At 43.1% G+C, this 18,499-nt stretch overlaps 1 protein-coding gene across 2 annotated transcripts in view; it reads left to right on the top strand.

Annotated features, from left to right (window-relative positions):
* EXOC4 (exocyst complex component 4) overlaps positions 1-18,499 on the top strand; it is a 314,456-nt gene that overhangs the window by 222,539 nt on the left and 73,418 nt on the right. For both annotated transcript variants that reach the window (XM_059473330.1, XM_059473329.1), the window contains exon 12: positions 16,751-16,887. In XM_059473330.1, the coding sequence (XP_059329313.1) occupies positions 16,751-16,887 (137 nt within the window). The remainder of the gene's footprint in view (positions 1-16,750; positions 16,888-18,499) is intronic.

Raw genomic sequence — 18,499 nt, 5'->3', positions numbered from 1 at the left:
AGAGGGAGGGATGAGGCTCTTTCCAGCACCCTCTAAAATGCCTTTATTCCTCCTCTGGCTGCTCATTTCTCTGCCTCCCTCCTCTCGCAGAGGTTTAATTATACCTGTTTTAAAAGCACATTTTGAAATATGGCACCCAGCTCTGGCGCAGAACAAAAGAGACATTAATCTATTGTTGAAAGGGAAGGGAAAAATCCCTTTTTTTTTTCCGTGTGTGTGGCAGGGGCTGCCCCTCCCTGACGAGCAGCGTTCAGTGGGAGTAGTTGGGATTTTGGAGGCAGGGATTTGACAACAGGAGAATTATAAAAGGAACAACAATGCAGGAATGCTGCCATTCCGCTGGAATATTCCTCCTGGCACCCTGCCTCTGGAATCTTCCCCCTGAAGTGGATAAACTTTGCAGTTGGAAGGCTTATAGCGCTCTAATTTACATCTGAAAGAACTGAGGGAAGTAAATTAAAAGTTTCCCCCTCCTGGTTCTAATCTGTAAATAGAGCCTTTCCATCAAAATAAAATAAATTAAATACAATACAAAAAAAAAAAAAAAAAAAAAAAAAAATTTTAAAAAATGAAATAAAAGAAAAGAAAATATAAAATGAAATTAAATAAAGTAAAATTAAATAAAATGAAGTGAAATAAAATAAAATACAAAAAAATGAAAAGAAAAATAAAATAAAATAAAATAATAAAATAAAATAAAGGAAAAGAAAAAAGAAAAGAAAAGAAAAGAAAAGAAAAGAAAAGAAAAGAAAAGAAAAGAAAAGAAAAGAAAAGAAAAGAAAAGAAAAGAAAAGAAAAGAAAAGAAAAGAAAAGAAAAGAAAAATGTCTCTCTCACGCACACAAAGCTGTCAGAATAGTAATTTTTTTTTGCAAATATTTTACTTTTGTGCTGGAATTTTTTGCTTTGTGTGATCTGCACTATAAAGAAGGAAAAAGCTTTCCCCTCTCCCCATGAAATTGTACCAGGTCTGGTCTTCCTGGGGCTGATTCAGGATTTACTGGGGAATTCACACCTTTGAGATGCACTCTTTAATTAAAATATTTAAGGACTTTGTGCCTGTCCTGTGAAGAAAACTGCCAGAGGGTGTGCAAATCAAAGAAATGCTACAACTCTGTAGGAGAGCCCTGGCCAGGTCTGGTTTAATTAATTAATTAATTAATTCTCTGTTTAACTCTATTTTTTTATCATTTAGGAGTGGTGTCAAACGTGGTGCTGAGGGACAGGCTGAACCCTTGTTGGGCATTCCCTGTTTAATTCCTGCTCTGTCATTTTCCACCACAAAATGAAAAATATCATTATTAATCCCTGTCCTCCCAATCAGCAAAGAGATGTTGGGGATGCTCCATCCCTGGAAGTGTCCATGGCCAGCCTGGAGCAAGCTGGGATAGTGGAAGGAGTCCCTGCCATGGCAGTGGGGCAGAACTGGGGGATCTTTAATTTCCCTTCCAACTCAAATCCCTCTGGGATTCCATGCCCCATTTCCTGCCAAAATGTGCAGGAGCTGGGGTTTTAGAGCTCCAAGTGCTGGACAAGTCATGGACCTGAAAATAAAACCTCAGTGGGAATAATTTGGGCCGTCCTTCAACTTGTTGTGATCAAAAACTTTTTGCCTTCCTCTGGAATTCCAGATTATTCTTTTTCTTAAGCACTGGCCCATCAAAACCTTTTTTGAGGTCGATATTGATTTAGCAGAAAGCTGAGCTGTTTTTCAGAGGACTCGGGTTTATCACAAGCCATTTCCAACTTCTTCTCACCCAGAGTGGTCTCGGCAAGGATGGTTTGGAAGGACTCAGGATCTCACAGCCAGCAATGCTTTACTTTTGTGGGAACTGAGCTGCTCAGCACCCCCTCAAGCATCACTTTTGTACCCTGAGGTCTCTCAGAAAAACCTCTTTGAATTCCTGTGAATTCTCTCTAAATCCTCAGCTCTGAATCCCTGTTGGTGAGGGAATGAATGGCTCCTGGGACGTGGAGGTGAGGATGGGATTTGTGTGACTCGGGGTGAAAAGTCCTCACTTTTCACACAGGGTGCAACTGCTGTGATTCTGATGAGGGACAGCAGCTTGTGAAAGAGTTTAGCCAAAAAAAAAAGATTTTCTAAAGGGTATTTGATTGGCTCTTCACTTGGAGAGAGTTCAGGAAACTCCTTTTGGGAAGTTGATGTAGCCACATCCCTCAGCCACCTTCCTATTGCTGAAGTGGAAGATCTGTAATTACAGACTGACCTTGTGTTGCAGCAACCACTGAATATTTAAAATTCCTCTTTCCTCCCCAAAAATTGCCCTTTTTTTGCCCAGTGTTGGACCCAAATTCTCTGTTTCCTGCACTGTACAGACCCCAGATGGGATGATTATCCCATTTCCCCAACACTTCCCTGTTCAATGCATGCTCCCCATCAGGCCGTGTGTTTTTCTGGATAAGACAGGAAATGTTTGTTCTACATAGGTATGAAACAAAAAGCTGTAACTGAGTAGTATCTCAGAAAACCCTCTTTAAATTCCTGTGAATTCTCTCTAAATCCTCAACTGTGAATTTCTCCTGGTGAGGGAATGGCTCCTGGGACGTGGAGGTGAGGATGAGATTTGTGTGACTCGGGGTGAAAAGTCCTCACTTTTCACACAGGGTGCAACTGCTGTGATTCTGATGAGGGACAGGAGCTTGTGAAAGAGTTTAGCCAAAAAAAAAAGATTTTCTAAAGGGTATTTAATTGGCTCTTCACTTGGAGAGAGTTCAGGAAACTCCTTTTGGGAAGTTGATGTAGCCACATCCCTCAGCCGCCTTCATATTGCTGAAGTGGAAGATCTGTAATTACAGACTGACCTTGTGTTGCAGCAACCACTGAATATTTAAAATTCCTCTTTCCTCCCCAAAAATTGTCCTTTGTTTGCCCAGTGTTGGACCCAAATTCTCTGTTTCCTGCACTGTACAGACCCCAGATGGGGGATGATTAATGGGATGATTATCCCCTTTATCCAACACTTCCCTGTTCACTGCATGCTCCCCATCAGGCCGTGTGTTTTTCTGGGTAAGACAGGAAATGTTTGTTCTACATAGGTATGAAACAAAAAGCTGTAACTGAGTAGTATCCTGGTAGTAACTGAGTAGTAATCCAATAGTAACTGAGCTAGTCCAGTTTGCTGTTTCTGTGTGAAACTGAGTGAAATTCTCTGCCATTAATTGCAACCACATCGGAGATGAATTCCTGCCATTCCATCCGCGGGAGATTCATTTCTCCTCGGCTCTCTTTGCATTCCCATGAGCAATCTTGAGTGCCACCTGCCTTCCCAATAAATCCTGGAATTCATCTGTGAATATGACAACAAAAATGACAACAAAAATGACAACAAACATGACAGCATCCCAGAGACAAACGATCTCGGCTCCCAGTTAATTCCCATTTCCCAGCAGGGCTCCGCAGTGACCCCGCTGGGTTTGGAAGCGCTGCTGCTTGGTTAATAGATGAATGTTTTGTGTGGATGGCTCCATCCCAGCCAAGTTCAGCTCCCTGGCCTTCCCACTGAATGCCCTGCATGGATTTATCCACAGGACAATCACTGGAGTGTCATTAGAAACGGGAAAACAACGGCTGATAAAACAAAGCGCTGCTTCCCCGCCATCCATGACTGCCTGGGAGGCCTCTCGGAGATGCTCTGGCTGCTGGGCAGGGGAGATGGCTCTGTCAGGAAATGATGCACAAATTCCACATGGAAGGGACAGTCCATGGCCCCATCCAGCCCATTTTCCATTGCTCGTCTCAGTGCTGGCCAGGATTGAACAACGGCAGCAATGCCGTTACCAGCCATCTCCCGTAATGAGCTGCCCCAGTTGCTTTTTCACTTCCCAGTCTGATGTCTTTATTCTTTATTCCTCCTAAAATGTGGGGTTTTGGTGGGGAAAGACATCTTCTTTTCCACGCTGCTCTTCTGCTGGATTTTGGGAGTGGGGTTTTGCCATCACACAGAACTTTGGGATGACAGAAATCCTGAGTTAGGAACAGGTGGTTGCTAAAATGCTGAGTAGTTCCTTCAGTTGTTTTTACTTCTTTCCAGCAGGTCAGGGAGTGGAAATGCTCAGTGTTTAGTGTAGGAAACTATGAAGTGCAGCTGAATAATTTTGGGGTTGTTTTGGTTCAGTTTTTGGATTAATGGGCAGGTCTTTGGGAAAATCGTGATAAAAATAGTTGGGATCTGAAAGAAGCAAAGGTGTCCTTGATGTGTGGTTCAGAATTTATCTTTACTGCAAGGCCTGGAGGGACAGCACACAGGGAATGGCTCCCACTGCCAGAGGGCAGCCATGGGTGGCATCTTGGCACTGAGGAATTCCTGCCTGGGCTGGCATTGCCACAGCAGCTGGGGCTGCCCCTGATCCCTGCAGTGCCCAAGGCCAGGCTGGAGCAGCCTGGGACAGGGGAGGTGTCCTTGCCATGGATGGACTTTGAAGGTTCCTTGGAACCCAAACCATTCTGGGATTGCTTTGGGAGTGTCTGTGTCCCATCTATGAGATTCCCAGAAAATCACAGAATCCCTGAGGCTTGGAAAAGCCCTCCAAGACCATCAAATCCAACCTGTGCCCCATCCCCACCTTGTCCCCAGCCCACAGCACTCAGTGCCACCTCCAGGCCTTCCCTGGACACCTCCAGGGATGGAAACTCCACCACAAATCCAAGTGATCCCATTTCTGTGCCGGTTTAAAGTGGTGTGGCTGAGCTTTTCTTATGGAAAACGTCAGCCCAAAAGGGAAGGTGCCCTGCAGCCTCTGGCATTTTCCAAATCCATCCCCACTTCCAGAAGCTGGGACACATCCTCACACCATGGCTCCTCCTTGGAATCATCTTCCTTTGGGAACGACCCCACTCTCAGACCTGTCAGCAGGAGGGGCCTGGGGAAAGAAGAGACAACAAAAGTAGAATACAGTGGGTTAAAAATATTCCAATTTCACTCCCAGCCCACAGATCTCTTGTTGTAATTCCTGCTTCTCCTGGCAGGATCACAGGCTGCTGTTGCCTGTTCTCCCACCTCCCCAGCTCTGTCATTCCCACATCTCCAGAGCTCTGGGGTGCTCACTGAGGTTTGATGAGTTCCATGTTAACACGAGCTCTTGGATCCTGGGAGCCACCTCCATGCACAAGGAATTCCCAAACAATCCTTTGGAGACATCAGGGACCTCCTGTGATCTCCTCGGGCTTTGATGTGTGAGCACAGGGCTGAACTCACTGAATAAATCACCAGTGGTGCCAGCATGTGCAGCTGCCCTGCCCTGAGATTTCTCCTGTCTGTGCTTTTCAGGGGAAGGATTCAGGCTGGATTTTCCCTTTTGGGATGTGCAAAGACCCCCGTGAATCACCCTTAAATTGGTCAATTTGACCCCTTGTCATGGTTTGGGCCTGGCACAGAGCCAGTGCCCCCATGAGAATACCCTCTCCCCGGTGTCTGCTGTGAGACGTGACCAGGAATAAGCAAAGCAAGCTCCAGCTTAGAAATAAAGAAAACTTTATTACCTAAACTACAAGAAAAGAAGGAAAAAACTATAAGGGAAAAAACTGAAAACCTTGCAAAAAGCACTTTCCTCCTCCCCACCACCAAAATTTCCCAATCCGATACATTCCCCCAAATCACCAAGTGCCCAGTCTGGCATCACCCTTTAGAATACTCAAACTTCAGTCCATGAAGAGGAGAGGAGTCCTTCTTGCACCATAGGCTTCCCCTGGAAACACGCTGAAACCTCGTGTGCTTCCCTGTCACTCAGCACCGCCTGGAAAGTCCTTTTGCCATTTGTGACATCTTCCTTCCATGCCCAGTGCTCTCACCACTGGCATGGACCAGAGCTGCTTTTAGGGTTGTCTTTTAAGGATGCCTTGTCTCACTCCAAAAGGGCACAGTCTCTCCTTCGGGACGTCTGTCCCCCCCATTTTTTCCCACCCCCTGGGGCCAAGGGGTCCCCACAATGAACCCTCCTGGTTCTGAGGCACTGCCTCCCCCTAAGTGCAGTCTCTGTGTCACAGGAATAAAACTGGTTCAGTCTATGGCCAACAAGAAAAGTCCAGCCAAAAGGCCACTCCAATCATCTCTCCCCACTCAGCCATTCTTCTCCACATCCCTCGGGCCTAGTTCTTGGTTATCTCATTTCCTATCTCTCTTCTTATTCAGCTCCGAGGAGGATCAGCATTTTTGCGAGGTCCCAATCATGAAAGAAAGGGGTTAAAAATTTCAGTCTCTGCCTGTCCCAAATCTCCAGCACTCCCACACTCGCTGCTGCTCCGGCCAGCACCTCCTCCCTCGCTGCATTCCCCCCCTTTCTCCTCCTGGGCCGGCTGCTATCACATTCTGTCATCGCCGGCTCTCCCTCTCTCTCTCCTGGGGGGGAATGGCTCCCCGATGTCTCTTGGGGCTCCTCCACCCTTCCATCCTCCAGGGCCTCCTCACCCCCCATTTCTGTCCAGGCCCAGGCCTACCACATGGCTGCCCCTCTCAGCCCAGCAGCAGCGGCTGGACGGGGGAAGGGAGATCCGACCTCCGTCCCTCGAAGTCCCAAGAGAGCCCCCCAGGCCCAAAGCTCTGCTTTTAACCCCTGTGTGTTCTCGGAGGTGTGTCCAAACCCCACTGGCCACACCAGGTGCCGATATCAAAATCCGAGCACCCATTGGTTTGACCACAGCATCCCAGAAGTCCCACTTCTTCCTGGTCAAACCACCACACCCCTGCTCGTGCCGCAATCCAAAAACGCAAAATCGATTTGTTTTTTGCTTTTCGGTTTTTGGGTTTTTGGTGGGTTTTTGTGTTTTGGTTTGGTTTGGTTTTTGGCTTGGTTTTGGGGTTTTTTGTTGTTGTTTGTGGTTAATTTGGGGTTTGTTTGGTTGGTTGGTTTTGGGTTTGGGGTTTTTTTTTTTGTTTGGTTGGGTTTTTTTGTTTGGGTTTTTTTTTTTTTTTTTTGGTAACCAAAAAAAATTTTTGTTTTTTTGGCAAAAAAATATGTAAACCAACAGAATAAGTGAAATTACAGATTTTTTTTTTTTTTTTTGTAATCTCCTTCATTTTGCAGCACACGATGCAATTCTCTTCGTAGCCTCCAGCTTAGGAAACTCTGCATATTGCCAATGTTTCCATAAAATTAAAATTTGGCAGGATTAAGGATATTTGAGTTCTGTTCTTGTGTGGAGGCCTCGAGACCAATGGTTTTGCTTTTTGAGCCATTCCTGGAGCAGGGAGGAGCCCTCGGCTGCTTTGGGATTTCTCCATCCCAGCACTGGATTTGTTTGAAATCCTTTGGAATCCTTTGGTGGAGAATGGCAATTCCAGTGCCTTGCTCATCCTAAAGTTCAGTTGTTCCTGTGCTCTAAAATATTGAAATTCAAGTCTTGCTAAACAAATTACTTGAGGGAAAAATTTTTCTCCTTCCTGTCCTTTTCCTAACCAATTCCTCTCTTTTTATGTATAAATTGCATTCCAGCACTGGGATGTTCTAATGGAAATGTGGAAAATTTTGCACATTCTGTTGAGAAACACCAGAAGAACCAAATTGTCACCCTCTGGCTTCTTTTGTGGAAATCAGGGTGGAAATTCCCCTTTGGAAATATTTTTCTCCTTCAAATTCAAGACCAGCCTTAACTGTGCATAAAATCAAAGCACAGAAGATAAAATTTCACCTTTCTTACCTTTTCCCAACCAATTCCTCTTTTTCCAGTGATTTTATGTATAAATTCCTTTCCAGCACTGAGATTTCCTCATGGAAATGGAAATTTCCCACTGGAAATGTGGAATTTTTTTACCCATTCTGTTGAGAAGCACCTGAAGAACCAAATTGTCAAATTTGGCCACCTCTGGCTTCTTGTGTGGGAATTGGGGTGGAAATTCCCCTTTGGAAATATTTTTCTCCTTCAAATTTAGGACCAGCCTTAATAAATAAAATAAAATCAATGCACAGAAGATAAAATGGTGACTTTAACATCCCAATCCTTTTGGGATGCCTCAGAGGATGAATCCATAGCAAGGCCTCTGCTCTGTCCCCATGTTTGCCAGGGATTCCTTTGGTGAACAAAGAATTCTTCATTAATTACAGTTGGGTTAACGAAGGGTGAGGCAGAAATGTGAATTTTGGTGCTTAAGGTGAATTTTGGTGCTGAAAGGTGAGGTTTGAGTGTGGTTTGGGATCCCCCTACAGCAAAATGTCACTGCTGGTGATGTTGGCCTGGTCACTCTGCGTTCTGTCACCCCTCCAATGAGACTTTTAGACACTTATGGCAAAAATCTGACAAATTGGCATCTAATTTCAGTGAAATTACCTATTTGTGAGCTCAGCCTGGCTTAGCTCAGGGTCCCTCTTAAGCCTTTACCCCTCACTCCTGGATGTCACCCTTTGTTTTCCAGTGGTCTCTTGCACTCTCATCAATTTTGTTGAATTTAGATCATAATTACATAATTAATTTTGTTTAATTTAGATAATAATTATGGCCTTTTCACTGGACAGCACCAATCCAGGGCCACAACAACATTTTATTTTGGGAGCTCAGCCTTGCTAAACCTTTCTCAATTGTTTTTTTCCCAATTTCTTTTGGTTTTTCATCATCCACCTGCCTTTACTATGGTCACTGTGTCTTCCCAGTGAACATTCACATTCACCATCTCCAGCAGGACATTTTTAATAGATAAATATATTTTAAATATTGGCATTTTTAGACTGTGTGAAGGAAAAAAAAAATAGATCTCAGAGCACGTAAAAATAACACTGAGGGGTTTTATTCTCCAAACTGGGCCAGCTGTGAGAAAACATTTATTAAAAAACGAGCTCCCAAACGGAGGGCTCTGCTCCCCAGCATCATTAATTCCCTGCTCCACGTCCCATTTGTCTGCTAATGATGTTCTAGAGCAGGCCTGACAAAGGAGAGGGAAAGCTGCCACTCACCGCTGGTGAAAGGAACCTGTCACCTTGCCACCAGCTCACCTGTAATTGGGGGAGTTGTGTGAAAAAGGTAAAAACCACTCCTAGGAATATTCAGGGATGGGGGGGTGAAAATGTCAGGGATTTTCAGCTCCTACAGCACAAACCAGGCTGGGAATCACTGGCTGTGAGTCCCTTTTCCCTGCAGAAATGTATATTGATTAATAAAGGGGGAGCCTGGCACTTGTAAGTGATAAACAGTTCTGCAGCAGTGCAGAGGGTGTATTAAAGGCTAAGAGCTAATGACTTTTCTGCTGGATGGAACACATTAAAAGCAGCGGGAAGCTGCAGCTATTTTATCACCTCACTAATGTCCCTGACAACATTCACTTGGTGGGAGTGAATGGATGGGAATCCATTTGGAGGAGTAAATTAAAATACCTTAAAAAATGCCTTTAATAATAGCTCCAGAACTCAGTGGGACCAGAGAAGGGAGAGATACAAAAGGCCAATTAAATTATCCCCTCCATCTCCCTGCCAAGGCACTGATATTCCTGATTATGCTGGGGCTGCTGGGTCATTCCAGGAGGATTTTGGTGTCTCAAGTCAGGGCTGGAATTTGGGGCTGTCACAAACTTCCCCGTGTCCAACCAAATTTTCCCTTCCCTGCTCCTTGCACTGCACATAAAATGGGAATAAATGAATTTTAAAAATCCATGTCCAAGTCACAATTTTCCTATTCCCTGCTTTTTAAGTTTGTGGCAAAGCTGGGTTACAAACTTAAAAAGCAGGGAATAGGAAAATTGTCACTTGGACAAGGATTTTCTTTATTCATTCATTCATTCCCAGCTTGGGATCAGGGATTCATTGGTTTGGAGATTATCTCCAAGGCATCTCCTCACGTGGATATTTCAACTGGGATTTTTGGAGGTGTTGAAACCACCTTGGCAGGGAATTCTTGGATTGTGCAGCTGCCCAGGGAAGTGATGGATTCCCCATTCCTGGAAGGGTTCAGAAACTGCGTGGAGGTTCAAAAACCACCCTCCATCTCCCTGCCAAGGCACTGATATTCCTGATTGTGCTGGGGCTGCTGGGTCATTCCAGGAGGATTTTGGTGTCTCAAGTCAGGGAATGATGTCAGGGCTCGAAGTTGGGGCCAACCAAAATTTTCCTTCCCTCTCTTCTGCACTGCACATAAAATGGGAAAAAATTAATTTTAAAAATCCATGTCCAAGTGACAATTTTCCCATTCCCTGCTTTTTAAGTTTGTAGCAAATCTGGGTTAGGAGCCAGCTTGGGATCAGGGATTCATTGGTTTGGAGACTATGGAAAGGCATCTCCTCACGTGGATATTTCCAGTCCAGCTGGGGGTTTTTGGGGTGTTGAGACCACCTTGGCAGGGAATTCTTGGATTGTGCAGCCCTGGCACAGCTGCCCAAGGGAGTGATGGAGTCCCCATCCCTGGAAGGGTTCAAAAGCCACGTGGAGGTGACACTTGGGGACGTGGGTTGGTGGTGGCCATGGCTGGTGGTTGGACTCAGTGACCTGAGAGGTCTTTTCCAACCTTAACCTTGATCCTGCTGAGTTCCAACCCCTTTTTGGGATGCTGGGGAGCTCCTGGGTGCTGGCTGAGGATGGATGTCCTGAGAATTCCCATTTTGTGGGGAATTCAGGAGATTTGGACAGTTCTGGTGTGTTTTGGGTGGACAATTTGACTTTGCTGGTGCTGGAGAATAAAATGCCACCACTTTTAGATATCTCAGGGTCAGAGGTCGTGGGATGGGGCTTTTTGTTGAATTAGGGTTTTTCAGCATAACTTGGGCGTGGAATTTGAGTTCAAAATGGAATTTTGAGTTCAGAGTGGAATTCCTGTGGAATTTGAGTTCAAAATCAGAATAAATTCACCAGATCTGCCAGAAAACTTCACCCAGTGACTTCTCCACACTTGTGGCAGCCTCCCCTCTCTGTGCTTTAACTGGGTCTGATTTATTCTGCATTTACCGGGCTTGTGCAGGGCTGACCCCAGAAATTTTTAACTTTGTGTCCTAAATATTGAATAGAGTGTTTAAAGGAGGGAAACTCTTCTGCATGGCCACAGCAATGAGCAGATTTTACGGTTCATGTTCTTTTTAAAAAAAAAAAAAAACAAAAAAAAAAAAAACAAATGTACATTTTGCTCTTCATCAATATTCCAGTTCAGTGGAGCAAAGCTTTCCTGGATCACACAGTGCCAGGTAAATAAGATTTAGTCAAGACCTTGTTTGTGCACTCATTTGGCTCCTGCAACATCACATTTAAAGCAGAGAGAGAATTCCAGCAGATCCTGGGCTCACATCCATGGGGTGAATTCACTCAGGGCCTCTCAGCATAAATGCCATAAAAATTAAAATATCACCTGCATTGAAAAAAAGAAAAAATCCCTTGGAGTTAAGAGGGGAAGCAAAGTTGTAATAGGGTGGAGTATAAAGACAGTAATGGGCAAAAAACTGATACTGGAATAAAGGATTTTCCTGGGAAAAGGCTGGGGGAGGAAAGCAGGCTCAGATTGGAGACTAAAAAGAGATTTTTCTGCTAAACATGGGTTTGAATGGAATTGATGCACTCCAACAACTCCAGCCCTTTGTAAAACCTGGGTGTGCCAGAAAGAAAAGTGGGAAATGGTGTTATCAGTCCATGTGATAACGCTGATCAGTGGAAGAGGGAATTTAGACTCTCCTCTTCCCTCTAGGGAAGGATTAGCTAAAAAATATGAATTTAGTTGGGTTTACTCCTCTATTTTATTGTTTTACTCCTTTATTTGAGTGTTGTGCTGGAATGGGGCTCCAGGTTGGCTCCCTGATGGATCCAACTTTTCCCATTCCCACTCCCTCAGGGCTGCTGTTGGATATTTTAGAGCCCCCAAAGAGCATCAAACAGCTCATTTATCCCAAAATTCCAGCCAAACTGGCTCCCTAACTCCTGCTTTTCAGTTTCCAGTGATTCCCATCTCTGACTCTGCTCATTTAGTCATTCTTCCATTTTTGGGAGAAATTTAGGCAAAAATCCCTGGTTTTTATCTCCCTTTCCCATTGCCCTTCAAGGCACTGACAGTGCTTGATATTTATTAGCACTTGATATTTATTAGCACTTGATATTTATTAGATATTTAATTATAAAATACCTGGGCACGTATTTAAGTTTAAGGAATTTAAGTTTTGTCCTTTGGGAATGGTCCCAAATCCAGAAGAGCTTTGAAACTTTCCCTCTCTCCTGCCCTGCTTTAATTGCAGCTGGGCTCTGCTTGGTGCTTAAAAATCACGAGGGATCAGCTAAACTCCAGCTTAAAAATGAGATCAGGCTTTATGAATTCTTCTCCTTTAAGGCAGCCCTCATCTGGTGCCTTCCTCTGCCAAGGCATCTCGAGGAGATATTTTGTGATGGGCGATAATCAAGGAAAAAGGGACAACTTTTCCAGTGCCAAGGTCTCTCCCTCCATCTGCTGTGTTGTGGTGGAGACATTTCTGAGCAGGATATTCCCATCTTTTGGGAATATCCTGTTTTTCTGAGCAGGATATTCCCATCTTTTGTCTGCTTTCCCCAAGGAAATGCAGCCAGGGAATGGAGGTTCTCCCTCCCAAGGCATGGGGAAAGTTGTGATTTCCGCAAAAAATTGAAAATTGAAATAAATCACAGGGGAAGATTGGTCCTCTAATCCAAGTGCTTCTCACCAGCGAGCTAGAAAATAAAAATTAAGGACACTGTCATTACTCAGCACTTCTCATTACTGGAAAAGTCCCAGCCAGGTTGCATGGGGGTTGGAATAACCTGGGATAGTGGAAGGTGTCCCTGCCCATGGTAGGGGTGGCAAGGGGTGAACTTCTGGAGGTTTGAGCTGTTGGTTTGAATTCCTTCATGTTGAGGACTCATTGAAAATCACTTTTATTGTCCTGAAATTGTGTTTTTAAGGAACTCTTAAAAACACCCCCCCAGCTGTGTCATTTTACCTCCAGAGCTCTGTTTCTCCAGTCATTTTTAACCCACTTCACTGGGGTTCCACAGGGCAATAGCCCCAAAGGAATGAGCGAATGAGCAATGGCTGGAATACTGAAATCCCAAAGGAATGGCTGGATGTATATCTCCAGAATATATATGGAATTTATTTATATATATATATATATATATATTTGGATTATATATAATATATATATGAATATATGGATATATTTGGATTATATATATATTATATATATCCCAGTAGATTGGGATTTTTTAATATATGAATATATTTAGATTTTATATATATATATATATATATATATATATATATATATAGGGATTATATATATTATATATATCCCAATGTATTGGGATTTTATATATATATATTAATATATTTGATTTATGTATATATATTGGGATTACATCTATTTTATATATATTCCAATATATTGGGATTTTATAATATATATAAATGAATATATTTGGATTATATATATATAGGGATTATATATGTATTATATATATATCTTCCAATATATTGGGATTTTATATATATATTAATATATATATATATAAAAATATGTGGATTTATATATATAGGGATTATATATATTATATATATATATATTTGGATTTTATATACATATGAATACATATTATTATATACATATGAATACATATTATTATATCCATATTATATATTCCATTATATCTGGAATATATAAATTCTGCACATTGCTGAAATAACAGCTTGTTGTGTGCCACCCCACAGTCAGAGCAGGAATTCTGCCTTCCCTTTACATCACCTGAAGCTCCAGCCCGGCTGGGAACCAGGAGCAAATCAAGGGATAATGGAAATGTTTGCAAATCCCATAAAGACAAACCCCACAGTGTCAATAAGCAGCAGTGCTCTCTGTTTTATCCTCATCCCCACCACAGCTGAGGGACAGGAGGGCATCAGGAGGAATTTCTTTGTATTTTTAGCAGCCCCCAGCCCCTTTGAACAGCTTGCTGGAGGAGTAATGAAGCATCCCCTGGGTGGTGTTGGGATTCAGGTGTGAGGGGCTGGATATTGTTCCCGGGATGAGTTTCCTTGTTAGTGTGGGGTTTTTATTTTTAAAGGCTCCATTGAAGTGCCTGGCCATAAATGAAGCTTTGATCACATCCATTTGCTGTTAACGAGTCCAGAAGGGGCAGAGGCACCGGGGTGGTGGCTCTGGGATCGTGTGCGAGCTGCCTCTCATTTTGGGCATGTTCGAAGCTCCAGGGCTGGCCCAGCTAACGAATCCAGCTGTCCCAAATGCCTCCTGAGACTGGGCGTCCCCAGGGACACCTGCAGAGGTGGCAGCAGGGCTCTGGGGAAGGTTAAGATGTCTCAGGGAAATGAATGGCCATTACAAATCTGGCAGTGCCTTCTTTCATATGGTAATTCCCTTTCTTCTCCTTTTTATTTCTTTATTTTTTTTTAATCGTTCAAGTAGCTTTGTGTTCCCTTTAAATCAGTAGGGTTTATTTTAAAATCCATGTACTGGCAGGAGCTTTGCTGGAATTTTAACGTTGTGGAGGAAAATAAGTGGGAAAAACTCCATAAAAACCACAATACTTTCTGTTTTAACACCCACTGGTGGGTTTTAGGTTGTTGTTTTTCTCCAAATGCTGAGTTAGGAAAACAAATTGAAATGAGCTGGATCCAGGGCAGGTTTGGTTCCTCCAGGTGTGGTTTTGTGTCCAGCCCAGGAGGATTCCTGGCAGGACAGATCCTGCTCCTGGGAAGCTGCAGGACATCAGTTGATACCATGGATCTGCTGGAAACCCCACCCAGGGTGGGAAAAGGAAAAATCTCATTATCCACACAAAAAGGAAAGGAATTGTTTTTATCTTCTGTGTTCCTACATGAGCTAGGGAGGATTTTCTTCCCTTTCTTATTTCTGAGGGATCAGTGGTGACTTCAATCCCTCAGCACATTGCTCAGCCCATCCTGGGCTTGGCTTTAATCTGAAACCACATCAGACTCTGCTCAGGTGAGACCTCACCTGCAGAGCTGCCCCAGCACTGGGGAAGGACCTGGAGGAAATCCAGAGGAATCCATGGAGCTGCTGCAGGGCTGGGGGTGCTCACCTGGAGCAGGGAAGGCTCCAGGGAGAGCTCCCAGCACATTGCAGGGCCTGCAGGGGCTCCAGCAGAGCTGCAGAGGGACTGGGGACAAGGCCTGCAGGGACAGCACACAGGGAATGGCTCCCACTGCCAGAGGGCAGCCATGGGTGGCATCTTGGCAATGAGGAATTCCTGCCTGGGCTGGCATTGCCACAGCAGCTGGGGCTGCCCCTGATCCCTGCAGTGCCCAAGGAAGGATTGGAGCAGCCTGGGATAGGGGAGGTGTCCCTGGAATGAGCTTGGAGGTCCCTTCCCACCCAAACATCCTGGGATTCTGGGATTTGGGACACTCAGAATCCATCCTGAGGGATTTTTATGGGAAATGGGGATGGAAAAGAGAGGAGAAGGGAAGGGAGACCCTTCATGGTTTGCTGAGATTCCAAGTGAAGCCCCTGGGAATTAATTGGGAATTAATTCAGCAGAGAGGTGGAAGTTGGGCTGGTGGGGCTGTGGCAGAGGTGGCCACGTGGGGGTTGATGAGGTTGTGCTGTGAGTCCCCAACTTCTCTTCACATCTTGATGAACACAGAGGAAGGGGGGCTCTTTTCTAATCCCTGGGATCCTCCCATGTAATTTGAGTCCAGAATTACTCAAATCAACCAAGGTTCCCAAACACTTCAGTATCTTCCTTTGCTGCAGTTGAGGAATAATCCTTCACTCTACTGAGACCATTAATAATTCAATTTATATCAACCTGGGATTTCCATGACCTCCACTCTGTCTTGTTTGCAGCAACAAAATCAAACACAGCAGGCAAAATAAATACAAAGTGTGCCAAGTGACCTCAGAAATCCCAGAATTCCTATGGAGCTGTTGAAATCATTGGACATTGTTGGATGTATGGTCCTTCCTGCAGGCTGGAGGAAACCAAACCTGCTCCTCAGGGGTTTTAGTGTCACTCTGGGCTCTGTTTGGGGTGCCAAGGTGGGGATTGATCAAAGGTTGGCCTGGATGGTCTGGGAGGTCTCTTCCAACCTCAGTAATTCCAGGATCTGTTGGATGTGGAGCAGCACTTTGGGCTGTGTCTACCTCTGAAAATCACATTTTTGCCTTTTGACGTTGAACCTAATAAAGGAAAGACCTGCTGAACTGTGGGGTGTGGAGGATCAGGAATGGAACATCAATGTGATCAAGTGAAGCCAAATTTATTATCCCCAAAAGGGCTATATTTATAATAAGTTTCTACTGTTCACACAACTCTAGCTAATACATGATTGGTTAATCCTAGCTGTTCACACGTCTAAAATAAAATGCTGATTGGATTTTCTAATTTTTCACACGTCTTGCTGTGGTTGTCTGGCTCACCCATGGCTTCTCTTTTTTCTCACTTTCTCAAGCTTGCTCAAAATCTTGCTGAGTCCTGATGACTCTTCTTCTTGTATCTTTCTCAAGGATATTACACCGACCCCATTTCTGAATATGTCCATTATTCATTGCTTGTGAACATGTCCATTGTCCATTATTACCAGCAGGCTGGACTGTGCATCAGCTGAATGTGGCCATTGTCTTGCAAAAACTCCTCAACCTGCAAAAAACTCTCAACAGTGAACTTCAGGAAGTGTCTCAGAAACCCCAAGAGTTAAACCACTTTCCACATTTCCTTCCCTCATTTGTTCAGCCTCGCAGGAGCCACTGGCAGAGCATCAGCTGCACCTTTGTGATGACAATTAGCAAAGCAGGAGAGGGCTGAGGTAAAGATTCTCCAACCTGCTGCTCACAGCTGGGTTTTTGTCCCCTCCCCAGAGCACGGTGATCGTGGAGAAGACGGTGCAGGACCTGATGGAGCTGATGCACGACCTGAGCGCCTACTCGGACCAGTTCCTGCACATGGTGTGTGTGAAGCTGCAGGAGTACAAGGACACCTGCACCCTGGCCTACAGGTACAGCCCAGGGGGATTGCTGTGCTGGGAAAATTAATCCACAAACACCAGAGGTTGATGTGCAAAAAGGAGACAGAGGAGCCTTTTTCCTACTTGAATAAATATAATATTATATATATATATATATATATATATATATATATATATATATATGTATATGTATATATGTATATGTGTGTATATATATAGGTATATGTATATGTATATGTGTATATGTGTGTATATATATATAGGTATATGTATATGTATATGTGTATATATGTATATGTATATATGACAGATTTATAATATAATAATATTATATTATAAATATAAATTATATAAAGTTAATTATATAAATATATATAAATAGGAATAAATACATATTTCTATAAAAGTAAATATAGTATATTTATATATAATGTATAAGTAATATATAAATACGTATTTATAATATAATATATAATGTATAATATATAATATATAATATATTATATAGATTATATTATATAGATTATATTATATAGAAATATTTATTTATATAAATATATATTATATAAATATATAAATTCTTCTATAAATATTTGTGGAGGGATTGAATGGAAAAAAATAGTGCAGAAGGCAGTCTCACACCTGAGGAGTTGCAGCTGTACAGATCACCAAGGATTAGGAACAGGCCTGCCCTTAACAGGCCACAGCTGTGTCCAATAAGGATGAGTGCTGTAAAAGAGTGGGTTAGCTGGGTGAGGAGAGGGTTGGAGTTTGTTGTCTGTGCTGTGAGGAGCTGTCCATGAGAAATCATCAAGAAGGTATGCAACTTTTGCAATAAGGTGACAACAAATATATATTATATTATATTATATTATATTATATTATATTATATTATATTATATTATATTATATTATATTATATTATATTATATTATATTATATTATATTATATTATATTATATTATATTATATTATAGGGAGAGGCCATGGGGCATTCCCCTGGGATCTCTCACATTTTTGGAGGATGCAGCCTCCTTTTAATCCCAATTTCCTGGCCACATTTCTCTTCTTTCTTTCCCCATTTCTGAGGTACTTGAGAGGGTCAGACTTCACAAAATACCTGATACCAGAGATTTCCCTCTAATGTATAACCCTCCCTCTTTATTTTTAATTTTTATGGAATTTAGGGGTGTTTCTTTCATTTCTCAATGTCTCATTTTGTTTATCAGCAAACCTAAAGCTTATTTGTAAAAGCAAATATCTTTTTCCATTCATCAATGAGTGGAATTCTTCCCATGGTTTCTTTTATCTCCCCGTGCTGATTTTATCCACCAGCAGACCCACAGCTTGTTTGGAAAGACAAATCCCCCATTCCTCTCACTGCGCTTTGGGCTTGGCTGTTGTGGTTTGGAAAGCCAAGTGTCTGCTGAAGAAGGCAGGAGCCTCCCCTGAAACGGAAAATGCAAACCCCCTCCCACTGAATTATTATAAGTTTGAAATTAAGGGGTTCTCAGGCAAAGATATGGGAGCAGGAACAACAGTTCTTTATTAGGAAAATTAAAAATAAAAATGCAATAGTACAGAAAAGAAACCAACCCACAGTCAGAGTGAGAGCAGGCCCTGCCCCCTGTGTGCCAGGGGG

The sequence above is a fragment of the Ammospiza nelsoni genome, chromosome 5 (genome assembly GCF_027579445.1).
Source record: "Ammospiza nelsoni isolate bAmmNel1 chromosome 5, bAmmNel1.pri, whole genome shotgun sequence".
NCBI classification, from domain to species: domain Eukaryota; kingdom Metazoa; phylum Chordata; class Aves; order Passeriformes; family Passerellidae; genus Ammospiza; species Ammospiza nelsoni.
Note: the sequence above shows the minus strand (reverse complement) of the source record. Positions and strands in the feature narration are given on the sequence as shown.